Source organism: Anomaloglossus baeobatrachus, chromosome 2, assembly GCF_048569485.1.
Source record: "Anomaloglossus baeobatrachus isolate aAnoBae1 chromosome 2, aAnoBae1.hap1, whole genome shotgun sequence".
Taxonomy (NCBI): domain Eukaryota; kingdom Metazoa; phylum Chordata; class Amphibia; order Anura; family Aromobatidae; genus Anomaloglossus; species Anomaloglossus baeobatrachus.
In genome coordinates this window covers 336485200-336505413 of record NC_134354.1, presented here as the reverse complement: position 1 = coordinate 336505413, position 20214 = coordinate 336485200, and the positions used below count along the sequence as shown (strand labels likewise).

The window sequence follows — 20214 nt, the reverse complement described above, 5'->3', positions numbered from 1 at the left end:
TGGAACCCATTGGCATCACCAAACGCTGGGTTTCCTCCTTCTTAATGCTTTGCCAGGCCTTTACAGCCACAGCCTTCAGGTCTTGCTTGTTTGTGGGTCTTTCCGTCTTAAGTCTGGATTTGAGCAAGTGAAATGCATGCTCAATTGGGTTAAGATCTGGTGATTGACTTGGCCATTGCAGAATGTTCCACTTTTTTGCACTCATGAACTCCTGGGTAGCTTTGGCTGTATGCTTGGGGTCATTGTCCATCTGTACTATGAAGCGCCGTCCGATCAACTTTGCGGCATTTGGCTGAATCTGGGCTGAAAGTATTTCCCTGTACACTTCAGAATTCATCCGGCTACTCTTGTCTGCTGTTATGTCATCAATAAACACAAGTGACCCAGTGCCATTGAAAGCCATGCATGCCCATGCCATCACGTTGCCTCCACCATGTTTTACAGAGGATGTGGTGTGCCTTGGATCATGTGCCGTTTTCTTTCTTCTCCAAACTTTTTTCTTCCCATCATTCTGGTACAGGTTGATCTTTGTCTCATCTGTCCATAGAATACTTTTCCAGAACTGAGCTGGCTTCATGAGGTGTTTTTCAGCAAATTTAACTCTGGCCTGTCTATTTTTGGAATTGATGAATGGTTTGCATCTAGATGTGAACCCTTTGTATTTACTTTCATGGAGTCTTCTCTTTACTGTTGACTTAGAGACAGATACACCTACTTCACTGAGAGTGTTCTGGACTTCAGTTGATGTTGTGAACGGGTTCTTCTTCACCAAAGAAAGTATGCGGCGATCATCCACCACTGTTGTCATCCGTGGACGCCCAGGCCTTTTTGAGTTCCCAAGCTCACCAGTCAATTCCTTTTTTCTCAGAATGTACCCGACTGTTGATTTTGCTACTCCAAGCATGTCTGCTATCTCTCTGATGGATTTTTTCTTTTTTTTCAGCCTCAGGATGTTCTGCTTCACCTCAATTGAGAGTTCCTTAGACCGCATGTTGTCTGGTCACAGCAACAGCTTCCAAATGCAAAACCACACACCTGTAATCAACCCCAGACCTTTTAACTACTTCATTGATTACAGGTTAACGAGGGAGACGCCTTCAGAGTTAATTGCAGCCCTTAGAGTCCCTTGTCCAATTACTTTTGGTCCCTTGAAAAAGAGGAGGCTATGCATTACAGAGCTATGATTCCTAAACCCTTTCTCCGATTTGGATGTGAAAACTCTCATATTGCAGCTGGGAGTGTGCACTTTCAGCCCATATTATATATATAATTGTATTTCTGAACATGTTTTGGTAAACAGCTAAAATAACAAAACTTGTGTCACTGTCCAAATATTTCTGGCCCTGACTGTATATGCTAAAAAAAAACACACATGAGTTGCCCCCAGAGAGACAGAGGAAAAGTTTAAATTAAACAACAGTTTATTATAGTTTATAGGCTGCCCGTCCACCACCGGTTTATTTTGTTGATTTGTAACTGGAAAAAAATTTAAAACAGGTTACAATTATAATAACTTTGGTATAAACTTCAAGGATACTTTCAATTCTTCCCTTACGGGAGGCACATTCTTAAACGTTGCAAACATAACATTTTTATTAATGCGGGAACAGGACCGGGTCCTTCAGTCACCCACGCAAACAAACCTAGCCTTGATGCTGCCCATAAGAAATGGGCAGCAACCCTTTTCTCCAGTCCAGGAACGGGCCCAGGTGTTGTTGTATGGGACGGGTGCAGGATTTCACACCTGTTTGTCTCTCAGGGGCCCCACGTCCAGGGGACCCCTGAGCCGGAGGATCGCCACCGGTTGCAGTGGTGACGGGGCCTCGGCCATCACTTTCCCGCAGGCCCATCCTCCAGTCTACCTCTCCGGAGGTCGTGAAACGGGACAGGCCGGTCAAGGGGGATTATTTACAAGCCCAAATGTTTTTGGGTGGCCTGCAAGTTCTTGGCCTTGTCTCTTTTAAACGGGGGCAAAAACAAAGTCCCAACGGGAAGTATGGTCCCAACTGGGACTGTGTTCAGCTTGGCAGCCGGGGTCGCTGCCTTTACTCCTCATCTTCTTCGTATTCCTCCTCTAGCTTCACATCAGGGCTGTAATGTGGGGGAGGGGACTGGGAGCGCCTCGGGCCTTCCTGGTATGCCCTCCTCTGGACGGTAAGGGCGAACCAGCCCCTCTCCCCGCAATGCCGGGTGTATGTTACTAGTTCTCCGGGTTCCAGATCCCGATCCGGATGGCCCATAGGGATGTGAGGGAATATGTCCCGACGGGAGACGAAGATCTCGGCCTCCAGGCCCGGTTCAAAGATGAATCCCCATCCTTGCTGGGGGTCAAACCGCCGGCCCTGGCCCTCATACCTCGGTCCCCGCACCCGAAATGTGGCGTTCCTCAAATTGTCCTCTTGAATGGTCCTGGCTAGGACCTCCGCCTTTTTCTTCTCCCGGGCTGCAATCTCCCTGCCCAGCTGGCGCTGCTGCCGCTCCCAGTACAGAGCGTCTGCATGCTCCCCTTCCGCACGGTTTGGGCCCAGCCGGAGCTACCCCATGCCGGCCTTGACCAGCAACTCCGCTGGGGTTCCCCGCTGTGTCGTGGCCATCAGTGCTGCCCTGCAGCGGCAGCCCTGCACTGCCTCAGCCGAGGCCTGGGTTCGGGAAGCGGCCAGCTTTACCTGCTGGGCGGGTCTTTGGGTCTCAGCTACCGTCATCTTGGCCGGGTGGACTGCCGGGGCATGGGCCTTCTGTAGCATGGTCGCTTCCGGGACCGGCGGGACCACATCGGGCTCCAGCATTCTCCGGGAAAGGTCCTTCCATGGGAGCGGGAGTGGTGCAGGCCGAGCGTACGGCCGTCCGCGTGCTGCCTCCACAGGCGGCTCTTCACGGGCGTCAGGGACGGGCTCCGCCACCGGTGACGGGGGTGGGGAACCTGACGGAGAGGCAGCGGCAACCGCTGCGGGCAGTGGGGGAGGCAGCATGGAGGACAGGAGCAGACCGGGTCACTCAGCCGCAGCGGCCGGTCCTTCCAGGACATAGGGGCATGGGTCGCGTACCCTTTCATCCAAAACTGCCGCCATCTCACGTGCCCGCATGGCGGCGGCTATCCCCTCCATTTCGGTCGCCCATTGCTCCATGAGGAAGTGCACCTGCGCTTGGAGACGGCAGCACATCAGGGTTGTCCGGGCTTCTACCCACGCTGCTGTTCCAGGTGCGGGCTCCGGGAATTCGGGCTTGCTTGCCTACACAGTATGATGGCCCCACAGACTAGTACAGACAGTATGATGGTCCTCACAAAGTTTTGCCTCCCACATACTATAATGCCCTCACAGTTTTCCCATTACAGAGTACATTGGCCCCAGAGCACATCTGACAGTAGGCTTGGCCCCACAGCCACCTAAACACACAGTTTTTGGCCCCCATTGTAGCCCCCCACACAGTACAATGTTCTCATATTCCACTACAAGTGCCGAGGCATAAAATGCAAAAATATACCCTATTCTGCCAAAATTCGTCATTTGCGAGGGATTTGTAAGTCCCTTTCTTTTTTGACTTGTGGTATACTCTTATATTTTTGCGCCAAATTCATCAACATGTCGTACCCAATTCACTTAATTTTTGAGGTGTACGTAAAATTTTTTTAATCTTCATAACTGTTTTTTTTAACTCTTTAGTGGGAAATGTCGCACTTTTCACAAAATGCAGCAAGATAACCTGCAGTACATAACGTCACTCCAAAGGGCAAACTAGAAAGAGTTGCGCCAAATTTAGCAAAGTTTCAGAAAGTTGCATTTTTTTCATTTGGAAAAAGCACATTGGCAGAAGAAATCTGAAAACTATCTAAACAACAAAAGATTTGAAAAAATGCACAAATTATTTGATGAATTTGTCACAAATAAAGAAAATAGCTAATAGAGAGGTATTCACGTAAAAAGCAGGCGCAAATGCAGTGAAGAATCTGGCTTTTTGGATTTTGATTGTTTACTTTTTACGAGTTTTTGGTGGCCTATTTTTGGATTTTTTTGTTCATATATATTTTTTTTTTACTTTGAGCAAAATTTAAGAGTAGTGTGCGCCATTTTTATGAATTTGGTGCAAAAAAAAACGGCAAAATACCGCAAGTTGAAAAAGCAAAAATGACATCAACAAAAACTGAGAAATGATGAATCAGGGCCATATGTCTAGTGTGTTCGATTTAGTACTGTATGCGTTAATGTGACAAGTAATCACACAAAAAATAATTAAAAAAACCGCTATTAATAACGCCACATAAGTGATTTTCTTTTACTCAAAAGCCCTGTGTCTGAATCCGTCCTAAAAATAATTGGGGTGGTGGTAATTTTGCATTTCAGAATTTATGAGATACTTCTTTTTTTTTTTTTTTATCCTGTTCACTTTGTATTTTCTTAAATAGCTATGAATAGATATGTCATTTTTAATTCCAGAAGACTTGGATCTATGCACAGCCTTTAAATGGCTTTTCCTAGCAGTGACTTTGTAAGGGTTAACGTCACAGCCTGTATTTTATACATCAGGCACTAGGTGTCCTTTTTGGCAAAGAGAAAGAAGGAGAGGGGGAAGGAAGGAAAGAGAAGGAGGAGTGGAGGGAAGAAGGGGGGTGTCTGTTTTTACGTCTGGTTGCGTAGGAAAGATCATGGCGGATGGAGACTGATATCCCCCCCTTCTCTGCCAAAGCCCGGGAGAAAAAAAATTGAAAAAGCAAAAGGGTAAGTATACATTAGGACTAGTGACTAAGGCGAGCCAGTGGTGGCTGCACACAAGCTGCTGTCCTGTGTGCCTGTCACTTTCACAGCAGAGTGACAGACCCAGGCGTCCATACTGGGCCCTGCAGGGGAATAGGAGGGTTAAAAGCTAGCTTTGGAGTGAACAGAGCAGGAGAGCAATGGCTGCTGCTCACTTGCCTGTGTTATGGTTGTACATTGGGGTGAGGGGGAGGGGAGTAAGGCAGCAAGAGGAGTGCCTTGCCAAATTAGACAGGGGAGATGAGCTGACTAGCTATCCCTATAGTGTCAGTTGTCTTTTATTAGATTGTGAGCTCCGTAGGGCAGAAGTCTTTGTGCTGACGATACGTTTGTCCGTCTGGTTCGGTGCAGTCAGGGTGGCAGCACTCCCTGTTCTCTGCTGAATTCACAGTGAGATCACTGGGCAGCATTCCTTGTTCTGTGCCCTCCTACCCGAATGTAAACTTATGCCTGGCATCCCCCCAGTAGGTACATGACTGGTCATGCGTTTATGCACACATTACTGTATGTCTCGTAGCACGCATATATACATACGTCATGTTAATGAGATTGTGTCTGCATTCTGTGCTGCCCATTCATTCATTCATTGTCTAATCACTCGTTAGATGACAGCCTGCCTCTGCCTGACCTGTTCTTACCCTTCTGATGGCTGCTGTCTGTTATTAGATGTAAACTTTGTAGGGCAGGGTCTCGTTAACTTCTTACCGTACAGTCGGGAGCCCTCGTGAACGTTTCCTTCCTGTGTAGGGATGAGCTGTCTTTTCACTAAAAAAGCATAAACTGTTATTTCAAAATTTGGGGACATTTGGCCAAACCTTGAGTTTACTAGATGAGCACATTTATTTGGGGGTCACAGGAATGGCTGCCTGTTACTTGGTCACCCGACAGCTGTCGTAACTGAATGACCACCTAAGCATTCATCAGAATACAGATGCATCATGACTTGTCTGTTCTGATAACTTATTGAGTAAGCGTCGCTGCTGCCCTCTGATCCAGAACTGATCCAACAGATCAAAGCATCGTAGTCCTCTGTACTAATGGTGCTGTCATTTCCAGAGGTTATCAGGGTCTTGTCGTTTTAATCTTTGGCCCTAATGGAGCCCACATGTCCATCTATCATATAGAAGACACTAGCTTTATTAGTGGAGGATACGGTAGGTTGGGAACCCTGTTGCACATTTGGCATTAAGGCCCATGATCCTCAAGTTACACCTCTGCACGTGAACTCAACCTTCACCTACTGAAGTCTGAGTTCTGGAGATATAAGGTGGAATTGCGTCGCTGCTGCCCTCTGATCCAGAACTGATCCAACAGATCAAAGCATCGTAGTCCTCTGTACTAATGGTGCTGTCATTTCCAGAGGTTATCAGGGTCTTGTCGTTTTAATCTTTGGCCCTAATGGAGCCCACATGTCCATCTATCATATAGAAGACACTAGCTTTATTAGTGGAGGATACGGTAGGTTGGGAACCCTGTTGCACATTTGGCATTAAGGCCCATGATCCTCAAGTTACACCTCTGCACGTGAACTCAACCTTCACCTACTGAAGTCTGAGTTCTGGAGATATAAGGTGGAATTGCGTTGCTGCTGCCCTCTGATCCAGAACTGATCCAACAGATCAAAGCATCGTAGTCCTCTGTACTAATGGTGCTGTCATTTCCAGAGGTTATCAGGGTCTTGTCGTTTTAATCTTTGGCCCTAATGGAGCCCACATGTCCATCTATCATATAGAAGACACTAGCTTTATTAGTGGAGGATACGGTAGGTTGGGAACCCTGTTGCACATTTGGCATTAAGGCCCATGATCCTCAAGTTACACCTCTGCACGTGAACTCAACCTTCACCTACTGAAGTCTGAGTTCTGGAGATATAAGGTGGAATTCCCACACTGCAGATTATGTTACAGAAACTTCTTTGAATGACAATAGTTTCTTTTCATCTGAATGGGACAGTTTGAGAACTTTCTGCAAATATATCTTCTGCTTGTGAACCCACTGTAAAAAGCATTGACCAAAGCAAATATATCATACGCATGTCACACCCTGACCCTAATTCCCTAATTAACCTTCACACCCAGGTTAGTTGGGCCAGTGTCACACATCCGACTTTAGCGGCCTGTGCACACTGCTATGTGCAGACTGGCTGTGGACCTCCATAGCCTCGTGGATAAATATGAGGCTGTTGAGTTTGGGTTAGGACACTGGAGACTGTGGAGAATACATTAATATACATATACTGTGGGCATTTATACGCCTCTTACTGGTACCTGCTTGTAGGAATTACTACCTGTGTCATTCACAGGGTAGGAAAGAGCCATATGAAACAGGCTCATGAGGAGCATATAACTCGTATACTACATTATGGCTACTGTTCGTGGCATGGATGTGCAATGTATTTATATTTTCAACATCTTCCTCTTATTTCTTATAGTCTGGATCCCGTACCCCTTTGCTTTCTCCATCCTACCTTTACACTGCATAGTCCGCTGCCCCAGAGATCTACATTGGCTGCCTGCTGGACCACTGATGAAGCTGAGGAACTCCATGGAAATGTAACAGAGGGGCCCTGTCTCGTGTTCCTGCAACCTTGGTCTTGGTCCTTACTGTTTGCAGACCCATAGTGTACACCACATTTGTGTGTCGCCAGCCTGGAGAATAGTAGCGCTGCCTTTACAGTATTGCCCTGCTCTTGGAGTCATGAGGAAACCTGGACATCTCAGGGGTAATTATTTCTAATAATTGGTGTTTTGTGGTTATACTTGTTATAAAATGCTCTGTGTATAAATTGAAACATTGTACATGCCCTTTAAACAAACTGCTAACATTATGGTATACACTGACACACACCCAAATTCCGTCACTCGGATGCTAAACAGATCTGCTTCTGTTTTTGGGTTGTTTTGTGCGCCAGTCTTAATAAACAGAACCGCTGGAGTAAGGAGTGCCTAATTCATTAAGAGGCACACACCAGTACAGGGAAAATATTCATAAGATCAACACCCCCACACCCCACCCTGCATTTATGGTATATACAGTCATATGAAAAAGTTTGGGCACCCCTATTAATGTTAACCTTTTTTCTTTATAACAATTTGGGTTTTTGCAACAGCTATTTCAGTTTCATATATCTAATAACTGATGGACTGAGTAATATTTCTGGATCGAAATGAGGTTTATTGTACTAACAGAAAATGTGCAATTCGCATTTAAACAAAATTTGACCGGTGCAAAAAGTATGGGCACCCTTATCAATTTCTTGATTTGAACACTCCTAACTACTTTTTACTGACTTACTAAACCACTAAATTGGTTTTGTAACCTCATTGAGCTTTGAACTTCATAGGCAGGTGTATCCAATCATGAGAAAAGGTATTTAAGGTGGCCACCTGCAAGTTGTTCTCCTATTTGAATCGCCTATGAAGAGTGGCATCATGGGCTCCTCAAAACAACTCTCAAATGATCTGAAAACAAAGATTATTCAACATAGTTGTTCAGGGGAAGGATACAAAAAGTTGTCTCAGAGATTTAAACTGTCAGTTTCCACTGTGAGGAACATAGTAAGGAAATGGAAGAACACAGGTACAGTTCTTGTTAAGCCCAAAAGTGGCAGGCCAAGAAAAATATCAGAAAGGCAGAGAAGAAGAATGGTGAGAACAATCAAGGACAATCCACAGACCGCCTCCAAAGACCTGCAGCTTCATCTTGCTGCAGATGGTGTCAATGTGCATCGGTCAACAATACAGCGCACGTTGCACAAGGAGAAGCTGTATGGGAGAGTGATGCGAAAGAAGCCGTTTCTGCAAGCACGCCACAAACAGAGTCACCTGAGGTATGCAAAAGCACATTTGGGCAAGCCAGTTACATTTTGGAAGAAGGTCCTGTGGACTGATGAAACAAAGATTGAGTTGTTTGGTCATACAAAAAGGCGTTATGCATGGAGGCCAAAAAACACGGCATTCCAAGAAAAGCACTTGCTACCCACAGTAAAATTTGGTGGAGGTTCCATCATGCTTTGGGGCTGTGTGGCCAATGCCGGCACTGGGAATCTTGTTAAAGTTGAGGGTCGCATGGATTCAACTCAGTATCAGCAGATTCTTGACAATAACGTTCAAGAATCAGTGACGAAGTTGAAGTTACGCAGGGGATGGATATTTCAGCAAGACAATGATCCAAAACACCGCTCCAAATCTACTCCGGCATTCATGCAGAGGAACAATTACAATGTTCTGGAATGGCCATCCCAGTCCCCAGACCTGAATATCATTGAAAATCTGTGGGATGATTTGAAGCGTGCTATCCATGCTCGGCGACCATCAAACTTAACTGAACTGGAATTGTTTTGTAAGCAGAAATGGTCAAATATACCTTCATCCAGGATCCAGGAACTCATTAAAAGCTACAGGAAGCGACTAGAGGCTGTTATTTTTCCAAAAGGAAGATGTACAAAATATTTATGTCACTTTTATGTTGAGGTGCCCATACTTTTGCACCGGCCAAATTTTGTTTAAATGCGGATTGCACATTTTCTGTTAGTACAATAAACCTCATTTCAATCTAGAAATATTACTCAGTCCATCAGTTATTAGATATATGAAACTGAAATAGCTGTTGCAAAAACCCAAATTGTTAACATTAATAGGGGTGCCCAAACTTTTTCATATGACTGTAGCTACCGGTCTTTGAAATGCAACACCATTGACACCTTGATATCTTCTACCTGTTGCTACATTCCTAAGTAATTAGTATTTTAATACATAATATATATGTAAATTATGTTTTTAGTGCTCTTAGAGTGACAAGCCCTTCTTGAGCCTCTGCTTCCCCCTTGGTTGTTTCACCACCCAGACCCAACTTCATCAGCTTGATTGATGGCTCACTGTTTGTGACATCAGGTGCAAGGCAAGAAAATCAGACAGTGCACTAGCAAACTCTAGAGGCTGGTGTTGGTGGGCGGGTAAACATGCTTGGAGGCAGGGACTTGCTAAGTGCTTTGTCAGACCCAGAGCACTTACTGCCTTATTTGCATGGAAATTAAAATGCTATTTGCTCAGGAATGCATCAACAGATAGAAGATATAAAGGTGTGGATGGATTCCCTTAAGGCCCAGTCACACACAACGACTTACCAGCGATCCCGAAAACGATGCGACCTGATAGGGATCGCTAGTAAGTCGCTGGGAGGTCGCAGGTGAGATGTCACACAGTCAGACCTTACCAACGATGTAGGAACGATACAGATCGCAGTAGCGACCTGTATAACGATCTCAGCAGTCACTGTGACCCTGTCACACAGTGTCAAACACAGCGATGTCCTGCCCAGCAAGACATCGCCTTTGAAGAAAATGGCTTGGACCATTCTGCAACGACTAGCGATCTCACAGCAGGGGTCTGATAGCTGGTAGATGTTACACATAACGAGATCGCTAACGGGATCGCTACTTCGTCACAGAAACCGTGACTCAGCTGCGATCTCGCTAGCTATCTCGTTATGTGTGACGGTACCTTTAGAGTTAGAGCCGCTTTACACACTGCGATATCGTGACCGATATCGCTAGCGTGCGTACCCGCCCCCATCGGTTGTGCGACACGGGCAAATCGCTGCCCGTGGCGCACAGCATTGTGCGGACCCATCACACTACTTACCTGCCTAGCAACGTCACTGTGACCGGCGAACTGCCTCCTTTCTAAGGGGGCGGTTCGTTCAGCGTCACAGCGACGTCACAGCAGCGTCACCGAACTGCCGCCCAATAGAAGCGGAGGGGCGGAGATGAGCAGGACGTAACATCCCGTCCACCTCCTTCATTCCTCATTGCGGGTGGACGCAGGTAAGGTGAGGTTCCTCGTTCCTGTGGTGTCACACATAGCGATGTGTGCTGAAGCAGGAGCTACGAACTACTTCATACACCGAGCAGCAGCGATATTCGAGAATAGGGGGGCATATCACCGATGAGCGATTTTGACCGTTTTTGCGACGATTCAAAATCACTCATAGGTGTCACACGCAAAGACATCGCTAAAGCGACCGGATGTGCGTCACAAATTCTGTGACCCCAACGAGATCGCTTGAGCGATGTCGCAGCGTGTAAAGCGGCCTTTAGGCGCACCTTACAACTGCAGTACATTCCTGATGAAATTTACACCACTAACGTGTTGTTCATTTTGATGAATTACACTGTTGGCTTCGCATGCTCTATCCCAGTGCCACTACTTTTTATGTAGATTGCCAGTAACTCTGCAAAAATGGCAAAATGTTGCAAAATTTCAAGGAAAACTGTCAGAAACTCCTTGAGGAATCTGACCCTCCGTCTGTAAAAACAACTGACCACACAGACGATAGTGGATACGTGATCTATCAGTGAAAATCATAGAACAAGTATGTGAGAAACAGACCTCTGAATGGGGTCTTAGAGAGAGATCATCATTGATAGGACTCACTAGGAGATGAATAACCTATACTGTGAAGAAAGAAGAATTTGCATTTATTACGTCATTAAAGATACAGCTCCATGGTTCCAGACAAAAGCGAATAAAAGTCCTTCTTCATTGCACGATAAATCTTATACTAAAAGAGGAATAGCAGAGCTGCAGCAGCACATTATTATTATTATTATTATTATTATTAATATTATTATTATAGCGCCATTTATTCCATGGCGCTTTACAAGTGAAAAGGGTGTACATAAAAAACAAGTACAACAGTCATTAACAGTACAAAACAGACTGGTACAGGAGGAGACAGGACCCTGCCCGCGAGGGCTCACAGTCTACAGGGGATGGGTGAGGGTACAATAGGTGAGGACAGAGCTGGTTGCGCAGTGGTGTACTAGACTGAGGGTTATTGTAGGTTGTAGGCTTGTTGGAAGAGGTGGTCTTCAGGTTCCTTTTCAAGCTTTCTACAGTAGGCGAGAGTCTGATATGCTGGGTAGAGCGTTCCAGAGTATGGGGGAGGCACGGGAAAAATCTTGTATGTGATTGTGGGAAGAGGAGATAAGAGAGGAGTAGAGAAGGAGATCTTGTGAGGATCTGAGGTTGCTTGCAGGTAGGTACCAGGTGATTAGGTCACATATGTAAGAAGGAGACAGGTTGTGGATGGCTTTGTATGTCATGGTTAATGTTTTGAACTGGAGTCTTTGGGCAATGGGAAGCCAATAAAGGGACTGACAGAGTGGCGAGGCCAGGGAATTGTGAGGGGACAGGTGGATTAATTGGGTCGCAGAGTTTAGGATAGATTGGAGGGGTGCAAGAGTGTTGGAAGGGAGGCCACAGAGCAGGAGGTTGCAGTAGTCGAGGCGGTAGATGATGAGGGCATGCACTGGTGTTTTTGCTGATGCTTGGTTAAGGAAAGCACGGGAGATATTTTTAAGTTTTAGTCGGCATGAGGTGAAAAGGGCTTGGATGTGTGGCTTGAAGGATACAGCAGAGGCGAGTGTTAGTCCAAGGCAACGAGCTTGTGAGACTGGGGAGATTGAGCAGCCATCAACTTTGATGGATAGGCTTGTTGGAGGGGTTGAGTGAGGAGGAGGAAAGATGATGAATTCTGTTTTGTCCATATTAAGCTTTAGGAATCTCGCAGAGAAGAAAGATGAAATAGTAGGGAGACATTGTGGGATTTTATACAGTGATATTATCAAAGCTACAGCAAGCCGCACAGTGACACAGTGCTAGAGTCAGGCTCTTTATCCGTACGTCACATTGCTCTAGGATTGGGAAGCATAAACCTGCTGACAGAGTTCCTCTAAGGGACATCTATGCATTACATGGCCATGAAACGCTGTGACGCTAAAGGAACAATGACTGTCGAGATGCTGCTTTCCTGGTATCCACAGCTGATACCGACTGCATAGACAGGCCAGACCGCTCGCTGGTGACCCCCGCGTAATAAGCTGTGCATACCTATCACGCACATGTGGCACGCAGCGTTTAACAAGAGATTCAGTCACTATCTCATTTTATTTTAGCAGCAGAATGGAAGGATGGTAGGAGACATGGCCGTCCGGCGGACATGCGCACACATCAAGGTATAGTTCAACACTGTCTGCTGTTATCTACTAAATAGAGTTTCTTCTACAAACAGCGCCACATCTGTCTATGGGATGTGTCAGGTATTGCAGTTCAGCTCTATATAAGTGGATGGGTCTGAGCAGCAATAGCACACACAAACTGAGTGTTACTATTTCTGGAAGGAAGCAGCCATGTTTTTTTAATCCTGTACTACCCCTTTAATTGAAGGGGATTTACATGTATTAGGAAATTGCATTAAAAGCATGGCAAATATGGTGCCGGTCATTTTACCATCTATTGTGACAACGTTAAATGGAAATAGAAGCATATATAGTACCCGAGTGCTTTACAGATGTCATCACTGTCCCCATTGGGATTCACAATCTAAATTCTCTATCTGTAGGTCTTTGGAGTATGGGAGGAAACCGGAGTACCCGGAGGAAACCCACACAAACATGGGGAGAACATACAAACTCCTTGCAGATGTAGTCATTAGTGGGATTTGAACCCCAGAGCTACAATTTAGCCAATATGTTAGCAATTTATTTTTTGTGGGTTTCTTACTGCTGGAGTACGCTAAATAAAACACTCCAACTACTCCCTGAATAAGCTTCAGCTTGATTTCAACGGGAAAACTGACCCATAGTGCCCATAGTGCTGTTTTTTCCCATGTGTTTATTTGAGCTTGTAAAAAAGGAACATGACAATTAAAAGCAGAAAAAAAGCCAAATATTCAAAAAACACTGTAGAAAAAAAAAATAAAAAATTGATCGATTTGCATCTTTCCTCCGTTTTTAATCATCAGTTTCACATTAACGTTTTCATAAGTAAAAAAAAGATGAAGGTTTCTCAAACTTTTCCTATTAGTGAAAAACAGACAGTAGACCGTTGCCACATTTCACAATCCCATTGACTTATTTGCTGAACAGTGGTCCTCTAAGAATGGACAAGTAAACTTCCTCGTGGACTGTAACAGATACTAGAAAGTTCTAGCTGCATTTCTCCAGGAAAATGTTTGCAGTTACACATATTTCTTTGTCGCTCCTAATTGGGAGACCCAGACAATTGGGTGTATAGCTACTGCCTCCGGAGGCCACACAAAGTATTACACTTAAAAGTGTAAGGCCCCTCCCCTTCTGGCTATACACCCCCCCGTGGGATCACGGGCTCCTCAGTTTTATGCTTTGTGCGAAGGAGGTCAGACATGCACGCATAGCTCCACTGTTTAGTCAGCAGCAGCTGCTGACTATGTCGGATGGAAGAAAAGAGGGCCCATACGGGGGCCCCCAGCATGCTCCCTTCTCACCCCACTTGCGGTCGGCGGTGTTTGTTAAGGTTGAGGTACCCATTGCGGGTACGGAGTCTGGAGCCCACATGCTGATTCCTTCCCCATCCCCATTAGGGCTCTGGGTGAAGTGGGACTTGACCGGTCTCCGGGCACTGAGACCGTGCTCCATCCACAGCCCCTGGAGGATCTGCTGGATACGAAGCGGAGTTTCCTCAGGGACAGGACCCTGCTTCATTAAGGTACTCCGTGTCCCCGTGCTTACCGCACGCACACTGCAGCATTGCTGGGTGTGTTAGTGCGCCGGGGTAAACAGCGCTGCTGCGCTTGTGCCGTTACTCACTACAGCTCTGCTGAGTGAGGAGACTTAGTACGATCGGCCGATCCGGCCGCTGGGGTCAGTGTTTACTGCGTCGCGGCTGGGATTTGTGGTGCGCCGGGGACTTCCGCGCTGGCCGTGCATATATGACGGCCGCGCTAGATTACTACAGTCCCCGGCTTTTGCGGCCTAGTTCGTATCGTTCCCGCCCCCAGACCTGCCAGTCAGGAGGAGGGCGGGACGCTGTACAGACCAGCAGCGCTAAGAGCTGGAGTCTGTTTTACATACTCCAGCCCTCACACTAGGCACAGTGGGACGCAGTTTCCCGCACTTTTGTTTGTGGCACGCCCACGGTCCGCCCCTCTTCACAGGACACCGGCAGCCATTCCTGCCTGCACGCTGAGCTGCAGAGGGGAGGCTGGGAGACCCAGACAAGGGATTCTACGACCTCACACCCGCTTTTCAGCGGGCGGTAAGCAGCCCTCAAGGGCTCTCCCCCACTTGTGCCATAGTGTACTTTGTATTTTGTGCTGGCAATACTTTACACTGTACGGTCGCTGGTGATTTTCTGCTATATACCCTCCTTAGATTTCTCAAGAAGACAACAGCATGTCGTCCGCAAAAAGCAAAAGTGCCAAGGCACGGACTTTATGTGCTGCCTGTACCGCATGTGGGGCTGCTCTACCGGCAGGTTCCACTGACCCCCATTGTGTGCAGTGCTCGGCCCCTGTGGCAATTGCTCAGTTGGGGCCTCTGCTAGAGGTGACCCAGGGAGAACCACCTGTGAATGCTGTCCAGGTGACAGGGACGGAGTTTGCAGCTTTTGCTGACAGATTGTCTATGACTATGTCTAAAATTCTTGAAACATTGCAGTCTAGACCAGTAACTCAGACCATGGGCACTGTTGGTACATTTCCCCCTGGTCCCCCTCAGCTGGAACACTTCCTAGCTCCGGGGGTGTCACATGCACCCCAGGGTGACGGCTCTGACTCGGACGACAGTCCCAGACAACCTAAGCGGGCTCGCTATGAGCGACCCTCAACTTCATCACACTGGTCAGGGTCCCAGCGGGACGACTCTCTGTGTGATGAGGCGGATGTAACTGATCAGGATTCTGATACTGGGGCCGCTCTCAATCTAGATACCCCGGATGGTGACGCCATAGTGAATGATCTTATAGCGTCCATCAATAAGATGTTAGATATTTCTCCACAAGCTCCTCCTGCGGAGGAGGCAGCTTCACAGCAGGAGAAATTCCATTTCAGGTATCCCAAGCGTAAATTAAGCACTTTTCTGGACCACTCTGACTTTAGAGACGCAATCCAGAAACACCACGCTTATCCAGATAAGCGTTTCTCCAAACGGCTTAAAGATACGCGCTATCCTTTTCCCCCTGACGTGGTCAAGGGCTGGACACAGTGTCCCAAGGTGGACCCTCCAATCTCCAGGCTTGCAGCCAGATCTCTAGTTGCAGTGGAAGATGGGGCGGCACTTAAAGATGCCACTGACAGACAGATGGAGCTCTGGTTAAAATCCATCTATGAAGCTATTGGAGCGTCGTTGGCGCCAGCATTCGCAGCCGTATGGGCACTCCAAGCTATTTCAGCTGGCCTTACACAGGTCGACACGGTCACACGTACATCTGCTCCGCAGGTGGCACCATTGACCTCTCAAATGTCTGCATTCGCGTCTTACGCGATTAATGCTGTCCTAGACTCTACGAGCCGTACGGCGGTGGCGTCAGCCAACTCCGTGGTTTTACGCAGAGCCCTGTGGTTGAGAGAATGGAAGGCAGATTCTTCTTCCAAGAAGTGCTTAACCAGTTTGCCTTTTTCTCGTGACCGATTGTTTGGTGAGCGTTTGGATGAAATCATTAAACACTCCAAGGGTAAGGATTCAGCCTTACCGCAACCCAGACAAAACAAACCCCAACAGAGGAGGGGACAGTCTGGTTTTCGGTCCTTTCGAGGCTCAGGCAGGTCCCAATTCTACTCGTCCAAAAGGACTCAAAAGGATCAGAGGAGCTCAGATTCTTGGCGGACTCAATCACGCCCAAAAAAGCCAGCCGGAAGAACCGTTACCAAGACGGCTTCCTCATGACTTTCAGTCTCCTCTCTCCGCATCCTCGGTCGGTGGCAGGCTCTCCCGCTTTGGCGACATTTGGCTGTCACAGGTCAAAGACCGTTGGGTGAGAGACATTCTGTCTCACGGGTACAGGATAGAGTTCAGCTCTCGTCCTCCAACTCGTTTCTTCAGAACTTCTCCACCGCCCGACCGAGCCGATGCTCTGCTGCAAGCGGTGTCCGCTCTAAAGGCGGAAGGAGTGGTGACTTCCGTTCCTCTTCAGGAACAAGGCAACGGTTTTTACTCCAATTTGTTTGTGGTGCCAAAGAAAGACGGGTCGTTCCGTCCCGTCCTGGATCTAAAGCTGCTCAACAAACACGTAAAAACCAGGAGGTTCCGGATGGAATCTCTCCGCTCCGTTATCGCCTCAATGTCTCAAGGAGATTTCCTAGCATCAATAGACATCAAGGATGCTTATCTCCACGTGCCGATTGCACCAGAGCATCAGCGTTTTCTACGCTTCGTTATAGGAAGCGAACACCTGCAGTTCGTAGCTCTACCTTTCGGGCTGGCGACAGCCCCTCGGGTCTTCACCAAGGTCATGGCAGCAGTAGTAGCAGTCCTGCACTCGCAAGGTCACTCTGTGATCCCGTATTTAGACGATCTACTTATCAAGGCACCCTCTCAAGAGGCATGCCAACACAGCCTGAACGTGGCACTGAAGACTCTCCAGAGTTTCGGGTGGATCATCAACTTTTCAAAGTCAAATCTAACCCCGACCCAATCACTAATATATCTTGGCATGGAGTTTCATACTCTCTCAGCGATAGTGAAACTTCCACTGGACAAACAGTGCTCGCTACAGACAGGGGTGCAATCTTTCCTGCAGGGCCAGTCGCACCCCTTGAGGCGCCTCATGCACTTCCTAGGGAAGATGGTAGCAGCAATGGAAGCAGTTCCTTTTGCGCAGTTTCATCTGCGTCCATTACAATGGGACATTCTCCGCCAATGGGACGGGAAGTCGACGTCCCTCGACAGGGAGGTCTCCCTCTCTCAGGCAGCCAAGGAATCTCTCCGGTGGTGGCTTCTTCCCACCTCATTGTCAAAAGGAAAGTCGTTCCTACCCCCATCCTGGGCGGTGGTCACGACAGATGCGAGTCTATCAGGGTGGGGAGCAGTGTTTCTCCACCACAGGGCTCAAGGTACGTGGACTTGGAAAGAGTCCACCCTTCAGATCAATGTTCTGGAAATCAGAGCAGTCTATCTTGCCCTACAAGCCTTCCAACAGTGGCTGGAAGGCAAGCAGATCCGAATTCAGTCGGACAACTCCACAGCGGTGGCATACATCAACCACCAAGGGGGAACACGCAGTCGGCAAGCCTTCCAGGAAGTCCGGCGGATTCTGACGTGGGTGGAAGACACGGCATCCACCATATCCGCAGTCCACATCCCAGGCGTAGAAAACTGGGAAGCAGACTTTCTCAGTCGCCAGGGCATGGACGCAGGGGAATGGTCCCTTCAACCGGACGTGTTTCAGGAGATCTGTCGCCGCTGGGGGATGCCGGACGTCGACCTGATGGCGTCACGGCACAACAACAAAGTCCCGGTTTTCATGGCACGGTCTCACGATCTCCGAGCTCTGGCGGCAGACGCCTTAGTTCAAGATTGGTCGCAGTTCCGGCTACCGTATGTGTTCCCACCTCTGGCATTGTTGCCCAGAGTGCTCCACAAAATCAGGTCCGACTGCCGCCGCGCCATTCTCGTCGCTCCAGACTGGCCAAGGAGGTCGTGGTACCCGGATCTGTGGCACCTCACGGTAGGCCATCCGTGGGCACTACCAGACCGTCCAGACTTGCTGTCTCAAGGGCCGTTTTTCCATCTGAATTCTGCGGCCCTGAACCTGACTGTGTGGCCATTGAGTCCTGGATCCTAGCGGCCTCAGGTTTATCTCATGAAGTGGTTGCCACCATGAGACAGGCTAGGAAGCCATCCTCCGCCAAGATCTACCACAGGACGTGGAGGATATTTCTATCTTGGTGCTCTGCTCAGGGAGTTTCTCCCTGGCCTTTTGCATTGCCTACTTTTCTTTCCTTCCTGCGGTCTGGGTTGGAAAAAGGTTTGTCGCTTGGCTCCCTTAAAGGTCAAGTCTCCGCGCTATCCGTATTTTTTCAGAAACGCCTGGCGCGACTTCCTCAGGTACGCACGTTCCTGCAAGGGGTTTGTCATATCGTCCCCCGTTACAAGCGGCCGTTGGAGCCCTGGGACCTGAACAAGGTTCTAATTGCTCTCCAGAAGCCGCCTTTCGAGCCTATGAAGGAGGTTTCCCTTTCTCGTCTTTCACAGAAAGTGGCCTTTCTAGTGGCGGTCACGTCTCTTCGGAGAGTGTCCGAGCTGGCGGCGTTATCATGCAGATCTCCATTCCTGGTGTTTCACCAGGACAAGGTAGTTCTGCGTCCAATTCCAGAATTTCTTCCCAAGGTGGTATCTTCCTTTCATCTCAATCAAGATATCACTTTACCGTCTTTGTGTCCGCATCCAGTTCACCAATTTGAAAAGGGTTTGCATTTATTGGATCTGGTGAGAGCACTCAGGATCTACATTTCCCGCACGGCGTCTCTGCGCCGCTCGGATGCACTCTTTGTCCTTGTCGCTGGTCAGCGTAAAGGGTCGCAAGCTTCCAAATCCACCCTTGCGCGGTGGATCAAGGAACCAATTCTTCACACCTACCGTTCGGCTGGGCTTCCGATTCCATCAGGGCTGAAGGCCTATTCTACCAGAGCCGTGGGTGCGTCCTGGGCATTACGGCACCAGGCTACGGCTCAGCAGGTGTGCCAGGCGGCTACCTGGTCGAGTCTGCACACTTTTACCAAGCATTATCAGGTGCATACCTACGCTTCGGCGGATGCCGGCCTAGGTAGACAAGTCCTTCAGGCGGCGGTGGCTCACCTGTAGGAAAGGGCTGTTTGACGGCCCTATCACGAGGTATTCTTTTACCCACCCAGGGACTGCTTTTGGACGTCCCAATTGTCTGGGTCTCCCAATTAGGAGCGACAAAGAAGAAGGGAATTTTGTTTACTTACCGTAAATTCCTTTTCTTCTAGCTCCAATTGGGAGACCCAGCACCCGCCCTGTTTTCTTAGGAAGTTTGTTTTTTTCGGGTGCACATGTTGTTCATGTTGAACAGTTCAGTTCTCCGAGGCTGTTTCTCGGGTTGAATTTGTATTTAAAACAGTTATTGGCTTTCCTCCTTCTTGCTTTTGCACTAAAACTGAGGAGCCCGTGATCCCACGGGGGGGTGTATAGCCAGAAGGGGAGGGGCCTTACACTTTTAAGTGTAATACTTTGTGTGGCCTCCGGAGGCAGTAGCTATACACCCAATTGTCTGGGTCTCCCAATTGGAGCTAGAAGAAAAGGAATTTACGGTAAGTAAACAAAATTCCCTTCTTTGTTATACACATGTTTATTTCCTTTGTGTGTATTGGAACAACACAAAAAATATGAGAGAAACAAGGAAAATTTTATATAATTTCACACAAAACTCTAAAAATAGGTCAGAGAAAAAAAGTTGGCACCCTCAACACCCTTTAGAATAAATAACTGAAATCAATTGCTTCCATCAACAAGCTTCACTCAACTGGAATTTCGCACAACTCTTCTTTTGCAAATTACTCCAGATCTCTCAGATTTGAAGGACGCCTTCTCCCAACAGCAATTTTAAGTTCTCTCCATAGGTGTTCAATGGGATTGAGATCCAGACTCATTGCTGCCACTTCTGAACTCTCCAGCACTTTGTTT

General features: G+C 47.7%; 1 protein-coding gene across 3 annotated transcripts in view; it reads left to right on the top strand.

Moving 5' to 3' along the window:
• Positions 1-4574: 4574 nt before the first annotated feature.
• Positions 4575-20214, top strand: part of SCMH1 (Scm polycomb group protein homolog 1) — an 89960-nt gene continuing 74320 nt past the window's right edge. Inside the window, exons 1-3 of one of the 3 annotated variants that reach the window (XM_075335947.1) lie at positions 4575-4715; positions 7183-7473; positions 12712-12768. In XM_075335947.1, coding sequence (XP_075192062.1) covers positions 7449-7473; positions 12712-12768 — 82 coding nt within the window. In that variant the 5' untranslated portion in view covers positions 4575-4715; positions 7183-7448. Of the gene's footprint in view, positions 4716-7182; positions 7474-12708; positions 12769-20214 lie in introns of all 3 variants that reach the window. The other 2 variants (XM_075335946.1, XM_075335948.1) reach the window with 2 other exon arrangements.